The 22297-nt window shown below is 41.4% G+C and overlaps 1 protein-coding gene across 1 annotated transcript in view; it reads left to right on the top strand.

The window, feature by feature from the left end:
* Nucleotides 1-22297, top strand: part of LOC122789203 — a 1548683-nt gene that overhangs the window by 1059729 nt on the left and 466657 nt on the right. The window contains exon 9 of the mRNA XM_044056474.1: nt 8222-8292. Coding sequence (XP_043912409.1) covers nt 8222-8292 — 71 coding nt within the window. The remainder of the gene's footprint in view (nt 1-8221; nt 8293-22297) is intronic.

The raw sequence follows: 22297 nt of genomic DNA on the forward strand, positions 1-22297 counted from the left end.
TCGGAGGAAAACTCTCTCTTTTTTATCAAAATTGGACTCCAATAACCCAAGACAAATGGGTTTTGGATGTGATTTTAAGAGGTTACAAATTCCATTTTCATACCTTGCCAAGGCCAAGCGGATGGCCAGACCTTCCAAAACATCAGTGGACGGAGGCCTTAAACCAGGTGGAAGCTCTTTTGGCTATGAATGCCATAGAACTGGTTCCTCTTTCAGAGATGGGAAAAGGGTTTTACTCGAGGCTCTTTCTAGTCCCAAGGAAGCAAAACTCCTGGAGACCCATTCTGGATCTGTCGGTCTTGAACACCTTTCTAGAGATTCCAAAATTCAGGATGTTTACTCTACAGCAGCTACTTCCAAAGCTGTCCAAAGATGCATGGATGGTAACTTAGGATTTAAAGGAGGCATTTTTACGCATTCCCATCAGGCAGGATTGCAGAAAATACCTCAGGTTCAAGGCCGGATCGAGGCACTTTCAGTTCTCTGCGCTACCCTTTGGATTGTCTACTGCGCCCAGGGTCTTCACCAAATGCCTGGCTCCAGTAGTAGCTTACTGCAGACTCAAGGGAATACAAATTTACCCTTATCTGGACGATTGTCTAATTCAGGCAGACAGCAAGGATGGCTTACTCCAGCATCTAGAATTTGTACAGAACCTCCTCAAGTTCCTGGGATTCCCTGTAAACATAAAAAAGTCAAATTTGACACCATCACAACAGATAACTTTTCTGGGTGCACTTCTAAACACTACAACCCAGATGGCATTTCTGACATCCGAAAAACAATTACAGCTGGCTTCAACTTTCAAAACCTTGGCAACTCTAACCCAACTATCTGCAAGGAAATTTCTGCAGGCTTCGGGTTACATGGCCTCCTGCATCCTTCTCGTACCATATGCAAGACTACACATGAGGAAAATACAGTGGTACCTAAAAAGTGTATGGTCTCAGTATTGCCACACTTTGGACATACTGATCCCCGTCCTTCCTTGCCTTCAAAAGGAATTTCTTTGGTGGTCCAGGGCATGTGCTCTAAACAAAGGGAAACCCTTCCGTCTGCCTCCTGCCACTCAGATTCTAACCACGGACACCTCGGATTATGCTTGGGGAGCCCATTTTCAGGGCAATTGTCTGCAGGGCCTTTGGACAAAGGATCAGAAGCACCTGCATATCAACTTAAAGGAAATGTTAGCTGTTCAGAAAGCTCTATTGGCCTTCAGGAATCTCATACAACCAGGACAACTACTAATACGGACGGACAACACCACAGTTATGTGGTACATAAACAAGCAAGGGGGATCTCATTCCTACCCCCTTTGCAGACTAGCCATGGATTTATGGAACACAGCTCTAGCTTGCAATCTGGATCTTCAAGCTCAGTTTCTACCAGGGAAACAAAACTTCCTGGCAGACAGTTTGAGCAGAAACCTTTCGGATCCACATGAGTGGATGCTGGACACCAAAATATTCAGGATGATAGCAGCAGTATGGGGATGTCCTCACATAGACCTTTTTGCATCCCATCTAAATCATCAGCTACAGAATTTTTGCACCAGGACTTTCCACAGAGAGGCTTGGAAAGTGAATGCCCTGTCATTCAGTTGGAGGAACCTCTCGGGATATGCCTTTCCGCCTCTTCCTCTTCTTCCACGAGTTTTATTGAAAATAAAACAGGACAAGCCCAAGATGATAATCTTGCTGGCTCCAAATTGGCCTCGGCAGTTTTGGTATCCAACTCTAAAAAACCTATGCCTGGAGCCCCCTTGGGTTTTACCTCAGTCTCCGAACCTTCTGTCCCAACATCAGGGTTAGGTTCTACACTCTCATGTCAGAACTCTCAGCCTGGTGGCCTGGTTAATCCAGGGCCTTTGATTTCTTCTTTCCTACCCAAGCAGGTTATGGATGTCCTTTTAGAAGCCAGATGTCCTAGCACTAGAAAATCTTATGCAGGAAAATGGAAAAGATTTTGTTCCTGGATGCAGGCTCAGGATTCTGATCCTCTTCTTCCTAATATTACTTTAATTTTACTTTACTTGACAGATCTCTTGCATAAGGGTCTCTCTTTTTCTTCCATTAAGATACATGCCTCTGCTATTTCTGTTCATTATAATACAGACCCTCCCATCTTTTCCCACCAGCTCATGAGACAGTTCCTCAGAGGAGCTAAGAACTTAAGACCTCCTAGATCTCCTCCCATTCCTGCTTGGGATCTCAACTATGTTTTGGAAAAACTAACCTTGCCTCCTTTTGAGCCTGCCGCTTCTTCTGACATCAAGTTTTTATCTTGGAAGATAGCTATCCTGTTAGCACTAACCTCTGCCAGGAGAGTTTCAGAGTTGCAAGCTCTTATGGCTGTGGAACCTTGTATTATTTTTCATCAAGACAGGGTATCTTTGAGGACTAATCCTACCTTCATTCCTAAGGTGGTTTCCAGAGTGGCTTTAAATCAAACTATCCACTTGCCAACCTTTTTCCCCACTCCTCAAAATAAAGGGGAAAGGATCTTACATTCCTTGGATGTACACAGACAACTACATTTTTACCTGAACAGAACCAAGGACATCAGAAAATCAGAACAATTGTTTGTTTCTTATGCTTCTAGTTCCCAAGGTAAAGCCATTTCAAAACAGACCATTTCTAAATGGATTGCTCATGGAATCAGATTTTGTTATTCACACCATGGAAAGCAAATCCCAGGGAGCATACGGACTCATTTCACCAGAGCTGCTGCCACTTCTGCGGCCTTCCTCAGGGGAGTTCCTACCAAGGACATTTTGGAAGCTGCAACTTGGAGTTCACTGCATACTTTTTCTAAGCACTACAATCTACCTCTCTACTCTAAGTCTAGGGCAAGCTTTGCCTCTGCAGTCTTGCAGGGCCTTTTAGCCGCCCCTTCTTCTTTATGACCACCTCCCTTTCTTTCAGCTTTGGGATTCTACCCTACAGTCATGACTGCAACAGTGAAACACGATGAACATAGTACAGTTGTGTACACCTACCATAAATGTAGATGTTCGAGTGTCTTCACTGTTGCAGTCTGGGTTTCCCTCCCTCCTGTCCCCTCTTATTTTTACTTTTCTGTATTTCCTTCTTTTCACCATTCTTCTGAGGTGTATTTGCAAAGGTTATGGGACCTTTTTCATTTTGGGACTCCTGACATCTGGGGCAAGAAAAACTGGAGAAGATGGCGTCTGCTGTCAGCTTTATACTCCTGGCGCTCTGAGGTCAGGGAGCATGGTTGAACAGCCGACGCCAGACCCAGACTTTGGGATTCTGGCCGACCGAGGGCTGCCTGCCGGCAGGGGAGAACCCTACAGTCATGACTGCAACAGTGAAGACACTCGAACATCTACATTTATGGTAGGTGTACAAAACTGTACTTTTTCTTTCCAAGAACCTAAAAAATAAAGGAGAAAGGATACTTCACACCTTGATGCCGATGGGCAACGTGGTTACTATCTTGACAGAAAAAATCTTTAAGAACTTCTGATCAATTGTTCAGATTATTTCCAAATGGTTGTTTCTGGTGGTTACCTTTTGTTATTCTCACCACAAAAAATATTTCATGTAGCACCAGGGCCTGCCTTATCAGGGCCTTTGCTTCATCTGTTGCTTTTTGGAAAGGGCTCAACTGTAAAAGTATTGTAGGAGTATCAAATTGGTCACCTGTATATACCTTTGCAAAGCACTGTAAACTAGAGTCCTTCACTGGGTCTAGGATAGGCTTTGCTAGGAGCATTCTCCAGGGCCTCCTGGATGCTTTCCCTTCCACCACCTTGTTATTTTAAACTATGTTGATCTAGCCATGCAGCTTAAACTACAGATGCAGTGATCATGATGATGAACATAGTACACTTTTGTAAGTAAACTTCTCATAACGGTAGAGGTTTGAATGTTTACTGCTGCAGTAGTTCCTCCCTCCCTCCTTCCTCCTTGATTTTTTGTGTTATATATATATATTTTTAAAGTTAGAGTGTGGATATGTATTTTTTTCTTTTCCTATCAAACACCTCTCAGGACTTAGCTTCCCTCTCTCAGTTGGCATAAAAGCCCTGAAGGTCTTGGCACCCAAACCTGATTTTTAGTCATCTCAGCTTGAGATGACTAACTGGTTGTATGGAGGGAACTTTGCAGCTTTGGAAAATGTCAGTCTGTTATATCCTTAGAAGAATGCAACTCTTATAGCTGAGGCTACTATGACAGTGATCATTTGAAAATATGTGGCTATTGTAAATTTATTTGCACACATGTGTTGCCTTTCCCCTCCTCATGGCATCTTCCTTTCTTTTTAGAAAGTGTCTGTAGTTGGGCCACTCTGCAGATGAATAAGCATCCCATACTCTGCCTCAGAGAAACTTTAGTCGTTCTTGTGCTAATGGAAAAACCTGCTGTAGGCACAGGAGGAGCTTCAAGCCTTTAGTTTTTAAAGCTGTGTGTGCAATACAAGCATATGTCTACAAAGAAAAAGAATGATGAAGAATGATCAGCCTTCATTTTCCTCCTCCTCTTGTTTAAGAGTGCAAGGTTCTGAGACTTCTATCTTGGCTAATGTGAAGAAATCAAAAGAGAACCCTTCCCACCCCCCCCACAAATAAAAAATATAAGTATTTCTCATAGATATAACTGTTGGCCACTTTATTATGATTTTTAAGGACAGTCTTACTTTTGAATTTTTTGTCAGAGAATCTCTCTATCTGCTGGCGATTTTGTTTAGTCTTTTCCAGTTTTTCAGGCCTCTTCTCTTCAGTCAGGTCCTGAAATACCTGAATCATTTAGTTCATGCTCAGTTAACTCAGCGTCAGGTTTTAATAAACTGGTGGAAGCCCCTTCACCAATGTTAGGTCAGGCAGTTAGATATTCTCTGCTATTACTTCTGAATTGGGGGTGCTAGAGCACTTTTGATGTTCCACTGAGATCATCCTTTTCCATGCCTCTTGTGTCTCCAACATGGTAATGCCTTCACAGGCTCCAGTGGCTGTACCTCCAGTAGTAGCAATATATTAACAAACTGTCAATAATCATTTCTCCAGTCGTAAAAGTCCACAGCAGTAGCTAGATTTTTAAGTGCCTGTTGTTTGTGTTGATCTCTGTAACCCACATGGTGTATGGATCAGGACGTGGCCTTTACCTATTGTTGTTGTCATCCTTGCAGTCTGAGTGATTTACTCTGTGGTTAAATGTGCTGCCAGAAGGATTTGGTACTGCTTTATATACCTGCAGTCCTAGCTATGATTTTAAATTCTCCTTTCCAAGAACTTCTCTTGTTCAGATTATAGGCCTCCTAGCACATTAAAAAAGTGGTGGAGGTGGACCTCTCCCTTACTGCTATGAGTATGAAACTTGGATTTCTGTCAAGTGCAAAACAAAAAATGTAAATCCTGAAAATCAAAAAATAGTGTAAAACCAAAAAGACCCCAGTGAAGACCAGAGGTTGTAAAATAAAGAAAAACATAACTGTACGTGGCAGAAAAAAAGGCAGCACCTTCTTCAAATGAAAACTGTTTGATAAACAGAAAAAGAACTGCATTTATTTAAGCCAGAATATCAAACCTGTGAACAAAATTACCCACGTTAATTTGAGGTTGAAAACACACATTGTACTGACGTTTTCATTTGAATAAGCACATTTTTTTTCCTACAGTGCTGTGGTTTTGCTTTTATGGTACAGACATGCCTAGTCGGGCTTTAGGGCATGAGCTCCAAAGGGAAATGTTTTACAGTCCTTGGTGCATGATAATATGTGTCGCATGCACACCCCTAAGTGCCTTACTGAACTTATAAAATGGTCTTTATAGATGTGTGTATGTGTTTTCTCTAGCTAGACATAAACATTTCATTATACATTTAGAAATTAAGTATGATGATTTTTTTTTCTGTTCTGTAGTATGTCAGTATAAAATAATTCCTCCCATCTGCTTTTAACTTGATTGCTTTTTGAAGTTATAACATTGTAAGTATTTGGAATGTTGGTATAAAATTTTCAGGTTAGTCACTTTAGAGATCCTATCAAACTGTTGTCATTGTGAAATTCCATTCATAAAAATATTTTTTGCAGTCAGTTTTATAAATTGGGCTTTGTATCTATGGTATGAAACTTCAGTGCCATATTTCAGGGGGCATTGTGTTACACTGAAAATATGAGCAGACAAATCTAAGTTTTGGAAGAATTTTGAGCAGTTGATGAAACTATCTTAGTGTGCTGCCCATTTTAAGTAATTTCTAGTTGTACAGTCATGTAACTTTTAAATTCTGCAAAGTTTTAGCATAAAATTTTGTGTCCTGTGATTTTTAAGTACCATTAAATCAAGTTTTACAAGTTATGTTAATCCAGTGTTATAGTTTGGTGGGGGTAGTGGTAATTGGTACATGTGTGAAAACCTGGGCTGAAAATTTTAGCTTTTGTCAGAGTAATGGGCATTGGTTGAAAATGTAAAAGTATGTTGTAGATTTTAGCTAATGGACTGTTATGTGTTTAGCTGGAGTGTAGTATTCACCAAAGGGAGAAAAAAAAGAAAAGAAACAAAATGTTCTGCATTTCATGGTGATGGGTTTACTAGTTGAAGGATTTTATAGGTAAGTACTAGGCTGTCTGCCCTTATGGGCCATTTTAAGCCAAGGCAATTTCCCTAAAAATGCCATCCTGCACTGGTCAGAAAGTTTAATGTTTGAAGAATGTGGCTTTTGAGTAAGAATGGTATGCAGGATACAGTTTTCATTTTTTTGACTTACCTGAACATGTTGACACACACAAGGAAAATGCGCATAAAAGCTGTATTGTACCCAAGCTCTTTGTGTATTGAGATGAAACCCTACATATGGCCCAAATGACCATTGGTTTAGTAGTGGCATGAGTGCTGTAGGGACTTCGGCTGTGTTGGGGAAGATGGGAGTGACGGGCTGACATTGGCTTGCTTGCCCATCCTGAGGGAAGAAGGGTAGTTTGGCCTGCTGCATTTGAGACACCTGTAAGAATGGTGGTGTTTTGTCTTCAGTAGTGAGCTGTGTGTAGCCACACCTCAGCAAAGCACCACTCGGCAGAGTGACTTTATATGTACCCCCTGAAAGCAGCAGTTGAAGAACAAGCAAGCCCTGATGAGGGAAGGGGTATTAGCACCCACGTCTTGCTTGCAGGACTTAATGAATGTGCTGATTAGACCACCCATCTGTGGAAGAAGTGGGTTATAAAGCTGTCATCTAACTGATGAAGCCTGGCTCTTTCACCGCTAGTGTTGGAATGAATGGAATAATTGGGTATGGGAAGAGGAAGTCATTGGGTTGATACTTTGGAGGTGCACAAAAAAAATTGCATTGTGGGTTTATGATTTTATAAATATAATGTCTAGCTTTCTTAATGATTCCATTTTCAGAAGCTCTGAACATCTAAATGAATGATAGTGTTGTCACTTGCCATTGTGAAGAGTTCAGAATAGGTGTGTTATGATTTTTAGCGCCAGATGAATCATAGAATTGGTCGCCAAGTGAAAGCAAACAGTTTGATTACATTTAAGTAAGCAGGCCAGATGAAACAGCACTTTGTTTTTCTCTGGACACTGTTGTGTGATGAGGACACTTTTTAACAGAGAAATTGTATAGTTTCAAAGCCATTTTTAAGAGGAATTCCACACTAACATACAAAGCTATGTCAAACCCAGAGCTGTTGGACATGCTCCACTTAAAGAAATCCCAATCCCTCCGAGCTACACGCTTTAGGGACCTAAACCTTGTCACCACAATAAACAGAACATGCTGGAGGGATAGATTCCTGTCCCATAGACTTCCCATACTCTGGAACAAACTACCTATCTATATCAAACAAAGCTCCTCATTAGCACTCTTCAAAAAAATATTGATGATTGGATGGGAAGTAGGAAATTCACCCCGGGGATCACCTCTGTGGCTCTGCTCGACAGGGGCTTTCTTGGGTGGCGAAAGCCAGGGCACCTTTTTGGCTAGGCTTGTATAGGCCCTAGGGCCGATAGCCTAATACCTACCTATGAGAGAGTCCATGTTTTATTTATTTTGAAAATTAAATTCATATTAAATATTATAAAACAGTGTTATGAATGTTTTCAGTTTTAGTTTTATAATTTAAAATTTTATTTATAGGTATGCTGTAGGATTGTTTCAAGAAGCATGATGATTATTTTATATTTCCATAGTTCTACTGAATTAGAGTCAAAATAGTATGACTTGTAAAATGTAATATTTTGTTTTTTTTTCAGATATTAGAAGTACCGAATTAATGAAAATTATTGCTGTGGCTTGGAAAGAGCTTTCACTTGAGCAAAAACAGGTATGTTTTGTTGTTAAACTGGTGTATTACATAGTTTTAGATTCGAGTTTATGATTCTGTTATCTGTTAAATTATATTAATCTACACTTGTGTATCAAAAAGAAAATACTTATCACATGCGTATGTACAATGAAATTTTGAGTATTTGATGCAGGGGGAGGTGATCAGGTATTGGCAAATGTGACTATCGCATATGTAAGAGTGTTTCATTGTGCTTCTGGAAATGGTCGACCAAGAAAATGTATAGTGAAGCCCCATTCTGTGTTTACAGTTCTGTGTTCTAGACAGGTGTGCAAGAAGAAAAGATTTTAAGTAGCACATTATTTTCCCTAGTATTTTGTTGCTGTATCTGTTCATTAGATTATTTTAAGTATGTCAGGTTCAGTATTGATGTGTAGGCTTGTAAAATATAATGATCTGATGATGATGGCTCCAATTTTTGAGCTTCTCTCCCATATTGCCCTCCACTCCCTCATCTTCTCAGATCTTGTTTGCTGCACTTAGTCAGATGTTGTCTTTGGAATTTTGTTCAGATAGGTGCTATATAATGTTTTTGTTGTGTTTGCAAGAGAATTCCTATTTTCCTTGTTTTTGCTCCTCTTGTACTTCTAGTAGGTTTTGTGTGATATTTAACAGTTATGGTTAAGTCATCTTCCATAATGTCCTTTAGATTCTCGAGGTCCTCTCTGAGATTTAGAAATGAAGTGGATGTTTTTGCAGGCACAAACTGACTTTGGTATCATTCCTTCCCCCTCCATTCCAAGGGTTGAGAGGATTGCCCATTCTGCCTTGGCTGCTGCTTCACTGGTCTAGATTTCAGATCCAATAACCTTGGATCAGATTCCTTTCTGCATGGACCCTTTCATTTATTTATTGCATTTGCGTACCAGGAAAATCCACTGGGTCTGAGAAGAGCCCAATTTCAGTGGAGGCCGGGGTAAAAAAGCTCCACATTTAATTACATACGAATAAAATGTTACACAATAAATAGTGTGTATAAGACAGTAGTGGCACATAAAATAAAGAATAACTACACCGATTGTGATAACATTGAATCATTTGATAAAACAGAGGAGAATTATTTGCTACTCAGGTGCGTGTGGTAATGGAAAAGTTTGAATATGTAAGATTTAGTAGTGAGAAGAATTTAGCATAAAGTAAAGAGAGCGGGAGACAGAAGGCTAAGGTGGGGGTAGCAAAGGCTAAAGTGACAGCAGAAGGAATTTGGTTTGCAAGAAGGAAAGGGGGGAAGGACTAGTTATAGAATGTGACAGAGTAAGAATTCTGAGAGAAGGGTTAGGTTTTGGGGTTGTCACTAGGGGTGCAGGTGCATATCCAGTGTGAGGGGAGATGCAGTTTAAGGTATTTTTTAAAGTTAGTGGGATTACCGATAGCCTTGAGAGCGGCAGGGACATTTTTCCGTAGCTTGGAGACAGTAAAAGAATACAGCATGTGGCTGGCTGGGAGCTTTGGTATATCAGCGTTCAGTAGCATTTTGTTTTCTGACCTTAGGAGTCGTTTAGGATGGTATATGTTCAAAATGTGGGAGAGGGCTGGGCAGGCTGCTGGGTCGTAGATAAGTTTATGGGCAGTAGTTAGTTGTGAATAAGTGAGGTGATGAGGGAACTCAAGCCAATTTAGTTGGTGTAGTGAGGAACAGTGATGAAGTATTTAGCATTTGTAGCAAATTTGGCAATTTTGTTATAGCATGAGTTGAGTTTTACTTTTAGAAAAGACTGTATGTTGGTGAGGATGGGGGCGCCATATATGAGATTTGGAAATAGGAATGATGAGGCAAGAGTCTTTTTGCAGAGTTACAGAGAACGTAGTTGTGCCTGTAAAGGGCTCCCAGTTTTTGATGTTATGGATATGAAGGTCAAAGGTTAAGTTATTGTCCATGATGACACCAGTCAGTTTGGAACTGGGAACAACATCAATAGTAGCACTATTTTGTGATTGGACAGAGAATTCAGACTTGTCAAATTTGGCTGCATTTTTTGGGGGGGTAAATATTAAAAGTTTAGTTTTATTGGGATTAAGGGCAAAATGGTTTTGTGACATCCAGGAGTCAGTTGAGGTAAATGCCTTTTGGGTAAGTTGTTGTAATACAGAGGCAGATTTATAAGAGCAGATTATAGTAGAGTCATCTGCGCATTGGATAACAGTACTATGGGTGAGAGAAGTGTAGAAATAATTGATGAATACACAGTACAGAACCCTGGGGTACCCCAGTATTAGTATTGATGAAGGGGGGAGGAGGAGTGCTGCCAAATAGTAGATTATTGCCTATTACTAAGATAGTTGTGGAGCCAATGCAGTGTGGGGGGAGAGATGCCAGGGTTGAAGAGTTTAGTAAGCAGACGGGAGTGAGAAATTGTGTCAAATGCTTTTGATAGATCAAGAAACAGTGCAGAGTCTATGGATCCAGCATCCCGAGCTCTGTTTACTATGTCCAAGAAAGAAATGAGGGCAGTATAGGTGCTGTGTCATGGCCTAAAGCCATGTTGAGTGGAGGAAATGAGTTGATGTGTAACACTATCATTAAGGAGCTGGGTGTGAAAGCACTTCTCAAGTATTTTTGAAATGGCGATAGGTCAGACGTTAGATATGTCAGAGTTGTATTCTCCTTTATGAAGTGGGAGAACATAAGCTTTTTTCCAGCTTTCATGAAAAACTGATTCCTGAATGGACTTGTTGATATGAATGCTCATGAGGTAAGCTATGGAGGAGGCTGATAGTTATACGAATTCAGCAGGTAGGTTATCTGGGGCATTGGTGCATGGTTTTAGTTTATAAAGAAGCTTTTGAATAATAGAGGTAGTTATGGAAGAGAGTGTGAAGGAGGGTATTATGGTAGATGAAATATGTACTAGTGTAGGATTTAACGGGCCTGTGGTGATGGGTGGGAAGGTGGTAGCAAGTTTGGCAATGGTGTCAATGAAATAGGAGTTAGAGTGAGGCTAATTCAGAGGGAGTATTTTCGGGATTTGGGCAAGGGTTATTGTTAGTTCCAGGATGGAGTAAGGAGTTGATTGCGCCCCCAAATTTATTGGGGTTGTGTACATGTTTGTTTTGGAGCAGTTAGCGTTGCCGCCTCACAGCAAGAGGTTCTCCGGTTCGATCCTCAGCTGGGGTGCCTTCTGTGCAGAGTCTGCATGTCCTCCCTGTGGTCGCGTGGGTTTCCTCCGGGTGCTCCGGTTTCCTCCCACATTCCAAAGACATGCTGTAGGTGGATTGGACACTCCAAATTGGCCCTAGGTGTGAGTGTGTGTGTGTGAGTGTGTGTGTGTGTGTGTGTGTGTGTGTGTGTGTGTGTGTGTGTGTGTGTGTGTGTGTGTGTCTGTGCGCCGTCTGTGGAAGGTTGGGTGCTGGGCTGGCAACTCGACACAATAAAAACTCCACTGCCAATCATGAGCGGACAGGTGATCCGCTGTGGCGACCCCTAACCGGGAAAAGCTGAAAGAAGAAGTACATGTTTGTTTTGGAGGGTTTGGAAGTATTCTTTTTTATTTTTGAGTACTAATCATTTGGCCTGGTTTCAAAGTTGTTTATACTGAGTGAGATTGGAAGGGGTTTTGTTTTTTAGCCAGGCTTTCCAGGCTTTGTCCCTAGAAGACATAGCCTAGTACCTACCTATGAACCTATCTGCCCAAGGGCCTACGTAAGCTTAGCCAGCAAGGTTCCGTAGCTTACGCCACCCAAGAAAGTTATTTTCCTGTGCCACTGTCCAGCAGAGGCACAGAAGTGATCCCCGTAAGTAATTTGCTTTGTGGACTTGGCAAGCCATTTAGCATGTTTTGCCTTGAGTCTTTTTAGGCGGAGAAGAGCAAGACTGTTTAGGATCCTAAGAAATGTGGAATTGGAAAGTCTTAGCGGATTCTAGTTAGTGTTATGCAGGATGTCATTGAAGGTGTTTGGACAGAAATGGGAAAAATCTCGGGTGTGTTTATATCGGTGTATATTTGGTAAAGAGGTGGGCTTGCATATTATGAAAGCTAGTGAGTGGTCACTTATACTATCTGGAAGTGTTTCAGAGGTGTCAATGTTGTTAGGGCCAGAACCCATGATCCAATCTAGGATTGAACCTTTGCTGTTCTATTTATCCGGTCTAGTAATATCAGAATAGTTGAGTGTAGATATGAAGGTTAATATTTGAGGAAGGTTGTTCATAGAGAAGGCTAACCAATTAATATTAACATCGTCCAGGATGATTGCTTAATTTTTTATGTTGTTGGTAGTCCAGGCAAGGAATGTCTTCAAGAACAGGAATATTGTAGCCTGAGGGAATGTATATGACTATGATACAGATATATTTATTTTCATTTAGTTTTAAGAAGTTAATAAGCATCCCTGCGGTGGAGAAAAAGGAAATGAGCTTTGAGTATGGGATCACTGTGAATGTACTAGGATATAGTAAGGTGCTGCGTCATCCTCTTTTGTGGAATCTATCTGTTCTAAGGCTTGAATAGTTAGGGGGAAGAAATTCAGAATCCTTTGTATATGGTTTTAGCCAGGCTTCGGTTATGGCTGTGAAGTCTGGTTTATATTGAGTTAGCTAGGTTTGTTGAAGGGGAATTTTATTTTTTATGCTTTGAATGCTGATGGTGGTGAAATTTAGGGCTTTAGAGGTGTTAGGGGCATTTTGAGAGTGAGAGGAAGGGCCAGGGTTAGGGTGTATATCACCACATAGAACTAAGCTAGGATGAGTAGGAAAAGTATTTGGTTGGAACTTCTTTTTCCTAAAATAGTTGTGGTCAGCATTGCTTGGAAGATTATGTTGTGGAGAGAGTAGTTTCTTTTGTAAAATTTAATTTGTGGCATACAGACGAGAACAGATTGCAGAGTAGCTGGAGGGGGTGGCATTGTAGGTGGCTGTAATAGATGTGGGTTTGGGAGGTATGTAGGTTGGGTGAAGTGATGAGAGCATTAGAAGGAGAGAGAGGTAAACATTAAGAGCAGGGAGAGAGGTGTTGAGTAAGAGAGGCATTGCGTTGGGGAGTGTACTGTAGTAGGTAAATGTGTGAGGTGAGATTATATGGTAGTAGAGTGTGTTTGTAAGTGAAGTGTGGGCAGGAGTTTTGAGGTAGTGTTAGTGAGGTAGGGCTTGAGTGTTCTGGTGTAATGTAGGTATGGCGGATGGGAGTAGATGTAGGTAAAAGATGTGGAGATAAGGGAGTGAGGTTATTAGGTATATGGTTGTATGGAATAGTAGGAGATGTGGAGTATGTAGGGGCGATAAGTGTATGGTTTGTTGAATGAGAGTGTGGAATTGGGTGGGGTGTGGAGGAGGAGCTGGATTTGGTGGATGGATGGGGTGGTGGGGCAAGGCTAAGCATAAATGTAATTGAAGTGGGGGTGGGTAGGAATGGGGGTAGGGGAGTGGAGTGAGCCTGAGCAAAGCAAGGGCGAATGGAGCAGGGCTTGCCCGGCTGTAACAGAGGCAGGATTGCTTTAAAAAACAATCGGAAACAGCACTTGGGTAATAAGTCTAAGGTGAGTATTCAAATATTTGGACAGATAAAAGAAAAGAACCAAAGTTAAAAGGGGACACACAGCTTTTGTGAGGCACTATGCTCCCATGTAGACTAGGGCTGATATAGCTAGTAAGCAATGCACCTGACCAGGATAAGCAATAAATAGTGTTATTTCTCTTTACTTTCAGTAAAATAGTTTTTTCCGTTTTAGGTATGGTAGGAGTTAGTTTGCTTGTGGTACACTGCCATCTAGGGGCAAAATAAGGGAACCATGTCTACCAGCTTTAGATGGCTAAAACATGAATGGAAAAGTCTGTGCGAGTGTGCAAGCGAGGAAAAGAAATACAGTAAGGATTTACAGAGAAGTGTAGGATAACACCTACACTTAGATGAGCTTGGGAAAGGCTGTCTTCGTTGGCTGGAGGGGAGGATATCACAGGTCTCCAAAGGAATGAGGTCCAAAGAAGTTGGGATACAGCAGTGGGTTTTAATACAGATGACTGTCTGAGCTGAAAAATAAAAAGAGAACGTGAAAACAACTGGTCAGAAATACTGTAAGAGTAAAGGAGCGGAAAAAAAGGAGCGAACACGTGAAAACAGCTGGTCAGAATAGTACAAGATACAGGGGAGCAGAAAAGAGCTGGGACTAGAGGAAGGTACCGAAAGAGGACAGAGTAGGGTAAGAGTAAATGGTTCAGGAGGAGAGCGAAGAAGGGTACGCTAAATATAGTCAAGTAGGAAGGAGGGGGACTATCACAAACAGTTCTGCACTACTTCAGTGTGTTTCACATGGATCTTCCCACGCTTGTTAAAAATAAAAGAATATCTCCAGGGAAGGAAAACAGTCTAAAGCCACAAAGCAGAGAGTTCACTTCACCCAATTAAGTATGCAATTCAGAAAACACCTTAACTAAACATATGTTTTAACATCAGCTGGAAATGTATGATAAGCAGAGGAAATGCTAAGACTCACTTTAGCTGTTGCACACAGCGTATGTACGAGCACCACAGTAATGCAGTTGCAATTAATATTAATACAAAATACATAGCAGAGAAATATAAATGCAGCAAATGCTTAAATCATCTTAAAGTATACAGCTTTATACAAGATAATCCAAAACAACATAGGCAGGACACTTACTGGCAAGCACACGACGCAGTGGACCAGGGATGCATCTAGTCTATAGAAATGGGATTTTAAAAACGGCGCCGCTAGTACGGGCTTCTAATTATAGATTCCCATGGGTTAAGTAGGGGGGGGAGTAGTACGTGTGCAGTGGGAGATGATTTAGCTGTTCACAGTACTGCATTGGCACCAACAACTTGGATATCTTCTTCTCCAGTTTGTCCTTGATGCATCCAACTTTTGCAGTCTCAGTACAGATTGCTTCCTTAAGCAAGAAGGTTGGTGCTGAAGGCATGGGGACTGGGTCAACTCTGAAGTTTTTATAGCCATATCTGTCCTTGGGAGTCCATGGAGACTCGGTAGGATAACCTTGTTGTTGATTTCTTCAGCTTTGGACAACTAGGTTTCGGTCTTGGTCTTGGACCCTGCCAAGTCAGTGACTGGCATGGGAGCTTCCCATAGATCACTGGATCAGATGCTGTCTTACCTTGGTCATCTGGCTTTGGTACCCAAAGTCATAGAGAAGATCTTATCCCATTTGGCGGTAGGGGAGCCATGCTCTAGGTATCTAGCCTGATCCTCGAGTCTTCCTGCTCATTCTTTGTTCCTTCATCTTATTTATGGACAGCCTGCATCTTTAGACCTTGAAAAGCCCCAGGTCTGGGGTTCCCGTGATATTTCCTTATCTCTTCCAGGCCCCCCCCCCCCCCCGAGGAACACTGGAAATATTGGTGCAAAAGGAAGCATCTTGACCCCTCCACTAGGCGTCATTCCCAGAAGATACTGAAGCTCGATGAGGAGAAAAGTTCTCCAAAAATCTCCCTGTGGGGACGCCTCCTTTGGTGATTTGGAATTGATGAAACAGTGGGACTTTGGACCACCATAGTCCCTTCCCTTGAGGAGACGGTCTTCCTTGAGGCCTTTGGTGCAGGCAGTTCCAAGGCCTGGGTGACACCACCTCCAGATGCATTTGAATTGGTGACACAGAGGATGTAGAGAGAGCCAGAAGTATGGAGTCTGTTCCCAGGAAGCCAGACAAGGTCTTAGTTCCACCCAAAGGTAAGGAGCATTGGAGTAAGGGGCCTGTGGTCAATGCTATTGTTGTAGCCACAGACACCAGAAAGGAACTGTTTGAGGAGAGTGCATCTGGCAATCTGCCAAATAGAGATTCCAAAGTGTTGGATAGATTAAACGCACACATACTTCACTCACCTTTGCGCTTTATGAACCAAACAACATGGCACACGTGACCAGGCTACAGAGAGACTTGCTTAATAGGGTTCCATATCTGTTGCAAACCAGGCATCTTTCCAGACAACAAAAGTCCATTGAGGCTGAGTTGGCTACCTTGCTGTCTATTTCCACTGTATCCGTGCATCTGCTTACCAGTGCAGCTGATGGTATGGATAGGTTGGCAGACGCCCAGACTACAGTTTAGCATAATTCCTGGATGCACTTTAACTCTGCGGGTAGTTTTAAGGTGACCTTCATGAATGCTCCATTCATTGGCTGCACTCTCCTTTGACCTAAGGTTAAAAATATGCTGACCAGGAATAATCAAGAGGGCCAGATGTTGTCTGTAGTAGGAGTTCACTTTTCCAACCCCAAGGACCTTTTCCCACAGTCAGAGTGGAGGCAAGCAGCTCTTTTTTCAGAAGTCCCAATATTTTGCCCAGGACACTCTTAGTAATAGTGTCCCCTGAGGCAAAGGGAGGAACTTCAACAGATGCCCCTTAGAGACAGGAGTGGGCCACAACATTAGGATTTCTGAGGACCCATCTCTGGGAAATCCTTTCAGTGCTCATTAATATTTACCCAGTTGCAATACTTTCCTACCTTTGCATAAAGAAATGCAACTCAAAATGTGATGACCCAACATTCCTTACAGCACAGAAACTGTGCATTCAGCAAAGACAAATTCATGCATACCCTGAAGTTGGTAAAGTGACACGCTCTCAGATTCATTCCTCTGATGCCATCTTACTGTTTAGCAAGCTCTTTGATGATGTACTTCATTTTCAAGATCCTGTCAGGAGAAAGATGGTCAGATACAATGTTGCCCCTTGATTATCAGCTAGCACCAAAACATTTAATGCAAAAAAACAAAACAAAAAATGGGCAAGCCATAGAACTTGTGCTGTAAATTAAAACGCATCAAGACTTGCCTAAACTTTAGATACCTTTGAAACCTGACAAAAACTAAAGTCTAAAGTAATACAGTCAATTATTACTACAACTTGCAAAGCACTCAGAATAAAAATCCAAACTTGCTCTTGTATTCTTTCCAACAGCTCTTAAACTCAGGGGAGTACAGCTACCAAACCCACTGCCAGACATGAAACCTGATTGCACTTCTTCACTTCAGTACCATTAAAGCACTAATTAACATAGACACTGATAATAAACACCATGTGATACTTAAAACATTCTTTCCCATAGCTCTTCAGAAATCTCCACAACAAACTCATTCTCTGTTAACCTCCTAAAACTAAACCCACCACGTGTAACAGTTGAATATCTTAAAACTGCAGATAATACTGTTCCCTACCTCCTCTCTGTACTAAGTAGATCCCTCCAAGAATCCTATGTCCCTCCTCTCTGGAAGCAGTCATGAATCCTACCATTGTTCGAATGTGGCAGTACCACTGATCCCACTCACTGTAGACGTAGACCCACTACATTTATGTATCCCCTTTATAAAATCTTTGAAATGTGTTCAAATTAACCCCTTAAACACATAGTTAATAATTGCCTCCTGTCCCCATCTCCACATGGTTTCCTTCTTAATCACAGAACCGCTGCTGCTTTTCTTGAATTCATAAGTACAGTCAGTCTATAATGGAAGTCTTCCTTTCTCTCTGCTGTATTCTTGGACCTAGCAAAAGTCTTTGTCACAACGTTACACAACAGACCGCTGCATCGACTGTCATCCTTAACTGCCTCCCTCCCCACTCTGTCACAGTTCAAAAGCTATGTATCACATGGATTACAAGCAGTGAAATGGCAGTCTAGCTATTCCGTCTTTTTTCCTGTTTCAGTGGAAGTGTCCAAGACTCCATGCTAGGGCCACTCCTGTTTAACATGTTTATCAATGATTTACACTTTGCCTAAAAACTAGCCACTGTTACCCAATATGCCAGTGATTCAACCCTCATTCATATGCTGTGCTCAGAATTCCTCTTCCGGATATCTTCATGTTCATTGAAACTGGTCGTGTGACTCTGCCCTACTACTAAAATCAAAAAGACTGAACCATCCTTTTTTTTTTTTTTACCCCAAGTCACAAATGTACTGCAAAACTAAAATCACCTGTTTAAGCAATACATCTTTGGAAATTGTGCAATACACCGATTTGCTTGGAGTCATCATTGATGATGGCCTGAAATTCAACCTTCACACTAGCAGGCAATCAAAAAATTAAAATAACAGTTAAAAGCATTGACTTGTATACAGAACCAGACATTTCTTCAATGACATCAGTAGATAACTCTGGCATCTATGTATCTAATTCCTTCTTTCTTCTGAACCTCTTCTTATCTCACTAACTTGCATTCTTACTAACTGCCAATTTTGAGCCAGTGTTTTAACAAGATAGGCAGAGTGAGTTAGCTGCAGATTTGGCTATCTCTTCACTGTAAAGTCCATCATCTTAATTGGCTAGAACTGCCACACTGACACTCGGTTACTAGTTTATAGGTTCATAGGTATGTACTAGGCTATCAGCCCTGTGGCCTATATAAGCCTAGCCAAAAAGGTTCCCTGGCTTTCCCCACCCAAGAATGTTATTTTCCTGTACCCCTGTCAAGCAGTGCTGCAGAAGTGATCTCCGGGGTGAATTTTCTGTTTCCCATCCAGTTGTCAAGATTTTTCTTAGAGGGTCAATGAGGAGCTTTGCTTGTTCCAGAGTATGGGAAGTCTCTGGGACAGGAATCTATCCCTCCAGCATTTTCTGCTTATTGTAGTGACAAGGTTTAGGTCCCTGGAGCGTGTGGTTTAGAGGGATTGGGATTACTTTGTGTAGCATGTCCAGCAGCTCTGGGTTTAACATAGCTTTGTATGTTAGGCAGAGATCGCCTCTGAGTAGGTGATATGCGACGGAGTAGAGCTGGAGTTTTTTGAGACGGTCTGCGTATGGCATCTGTTTGAGGCCGGTAATCCTCTTAGTGAGGTATTTCTGTGGCCTTTCCAATTGTTGTAGGTGTCTTGTGAGATGCATGCCAAATGGGGCAGTGTACTCTAAAATGGGTCTGATGTGGGATGTGTAGAGAGAAACAGTGACCTCCTTTTTTCTAGAGGAGAACCCTTTTGTGATGAGGTGTGCCACGTAAAAGGATTTCCTGACTACTGTGGTGATGTGGTTATCAAAGGAGAGACTACCGTCCATCTGTGTTCCGAGGTCTCTTTTCATACTTTCAGTGTTTAGTGAGCTACCGCCTATGTGGTAGTTCATGGGTACTGAGTTTTTCCAAGAGGGGATGACAATGCACTTCTTGGCATTGAGCTTGAGGCCATGACTTTGTCACCAAGCGTCTGTCTCTGTGAGGCCATTTTGTAGAATGTCTATATCATTAGGTGATTTTATTATGGCTCCCAGTTTGCAGTCATCTGCAAACTTTGTTAGCCAAAGACCTTCTGTGTTGGGCTGCACTTCAGAGAAGTAGATGCCGAACAGGAGAGGGACCCAGGATTGAACCCTGTGGTACTCCATTTGTCACTGGTCTGAAGTTGGACTTGGAGTCGGCTACTTTTACTGTGTGGGCCTCTATCTAGTTCACTCTCCTTACAGTTGCCCAGCCCTTGACTTGATTCTACAACATTTCTCTCAAAACAGATCCCTATGACCTGGCAATAAACATTTCCTTATGATCTAGAAATCCACTAATTCAGAAGGAGATGCCCTTTATTCTGATTTCTTCTCTAAGATCTGGAACTTCATTACCCTTCCTGTCATACTCTCAGGCAATTGACAGGTGTTCAAATTTTAAAATTAAATCATTCTTCCTAGACTCATGGACACGTTCTTGTAACTCTCCTGGATGATTCCAACATCATTCTGCTCCCACTGTCCCCACTCCAACAGGCCATTTGTCTCTCTCACTTAATTTTAACTCTGTGGCAAATCTTTTATTTCTAATTTACATAGTGTATATAGTCTTAGCCTGTTTGTTTTATTGCCAAGTTCTGCAGCTACTCTTGGATGAAATATATATGGTTTTCTGTCCATACAACATTGATGGTAACTCTTGATTTGTATGATTATTTTCTCATGTGTATAATCTTCTATCTTGCATTATAGAGTAATTGATTTTTGTTAATATTGTTTACTTTCTGTCTTTTGATGCTTTTCTCCCCAGGCCTCTGCTGAAAAGGGGTCTTTATGCCAAATTGGACTTTCCCTGTAAACAGATGTTAGATATAAAAAATAAAGCTAGATTGCACCCTTTCTAGGGGGAGACAAAATTATGGTCTTATCACCAATGTGGGACAGCACTGTTCGCTACCAGTTGTAACATTCTCCCTAGTCAAATTGGGCCTTATATTAGTCATACTCACCATAAGACTGAAGCCAAAAGCAACCTCCAGTAACCCAGTATTTAGAGATTATGCTAAAGCTAATGTAATACAACCAAGTGGCAATTTTACAAAATTCAACACCGACTTCCACCCGGATGACCCCTCTATAAATTGTAAAATCCAGTAACTGCCAAATTCTGTACAAATGTAAATAGCTGCGTCAAAGCACCCCCTCTGAAATAAATGTAATAATAACCCCCTGGGGTGAAACCCAAATTTAAGCAGGCTCTACAATAAAAGGAAAAAGTTAATTGCACATAAAAGTAAATGTAACCCTCCAAATGCCAAAAAAAAAAAAAAAAACGTTCTTACCAATTTTAATAGGGAACTCTAGTTTTGATCAAATGTAGGTATAATATAAAAATAACCACCCAGGCAAAAGGTAATCACAAAGCCTTCTTCATCTGTGTTAGAAACCTCAGAAATAATACTAAAAACTGCAAAGACCTAATAGTAAATAATATCATATAGTATAACCCTTGCAACATAGATAGTCTACTAGTGGATACATTCTCTGACTTCACTTCCGTCCCCCCCCCCCCCCAACATGCTCCCAGATCACATGCCAGCATCTGTATCCCCTCCTCAGATTTCCAGCAACAAGTTCTCAGAGTATTATCCAAGGTCAAGGACACTGCTTTTATGGGGCCTGATAACATACCAGAATGCCTACTGGTCAGCTGAAACAGACCTGTCAAACTCCCTGCAGATTCTCCTAAGTTTCATACTCCAATTAGGGTTTGTTCCAAAGTAATGGAGAGCTGCGGTAGTTATCCCACTGCACAAAGGTGGGGTGTCAACTTACCCAGGCAGCTATAGATCTATAAGCCCAACCAGTGTCATCTGTGAGGCTATGGAAAGGACTGTTATGGAATTAATAACTAAGCACATAGCTTACATACACTTGACTTGAGTTAGTTCCTTTTTGTCAAGGGCAGATCCTGCCCACTTTATTGATTGACTTCTTATAAAAGGTTAACAAACCATTGGATGATGGAAGATCTGTACACACCACATATCTAGACCTCGCAGAGTCATTCACTGCTATCCCCACCTCAGGCATAGTCGATACACTCATCCAGCTTAATGTAAATCCCTATGTTACGTATTGGATTGCAAACTGGTTCATAAAGCGAACCCAGGAAATAATGGTGGATGGATTTGTCTCCTGCAAAAGACCTGTCACTGGTGGTGTACTTTGGGCCAGTCTTGTTTGGCATCTACTTATCACAGGACAAAGTTAATGTTAAGGGCTTATGGCTGACCAAGTTTGTAGAAGACTGCACACTTTGTGCCATCATAAACTCTCCAGAAGATACTAAAATCTTCAGAAAGGCTTTTCCCAAACAAATAGCCGATGCCAAAGCCAGCCTAAGACTAAACTCCAAAAGAGTATATAATTGCATCCTTTGTCAAACGTGTCATCCCCTGCAGTAATCACATAGAAAACACCCCCCCTGAAAATTGACCCAGTAGTAAGGGATGTGGACAATGAGCTTTTTATTTACCACATATTCACTGTTGTAAGGAAGTCCTTTTTCATTGTTCATGTTATTTATTGGCCTGTGTCAACTGGGTTAGTCCAGCTGAGCCAGGGGCCTATTTTCAGTGGAGACCCAAGGAGAAAAGCTCCAGAAATAATACTAGTAATTATATTTACAAAATGTTAAAGTAGGGTTACAGAAATATAGTACAAGTTAAAAATATGTGCGCAGCAGTACAATGTATAGGTAAAATAACAGTTAACAAGTACAATTTCCAAAATTTGAGATCAACGGTGTATAGCATACGCCAAGGGTACAGCATCCAGGTCTAGGGAGGTTAATCATTC

The sequence above is a fragment of the Protopterus annectens genome, chromosome 14.part0 (assembly GCF_019279795.1).
Source record: "Protopterus annectens isolate FY-2018-M chromosome 14.part0, PAN1.0, whole genome shotgun sequence".
In the NCBI taxonomy this organism is placed as follows: domain Eukaryota; kingdom Metazoa; phylum Chordata; order Ceratodontiformes; family Protopteridae; genus Protopterus; species Protopterus annectens.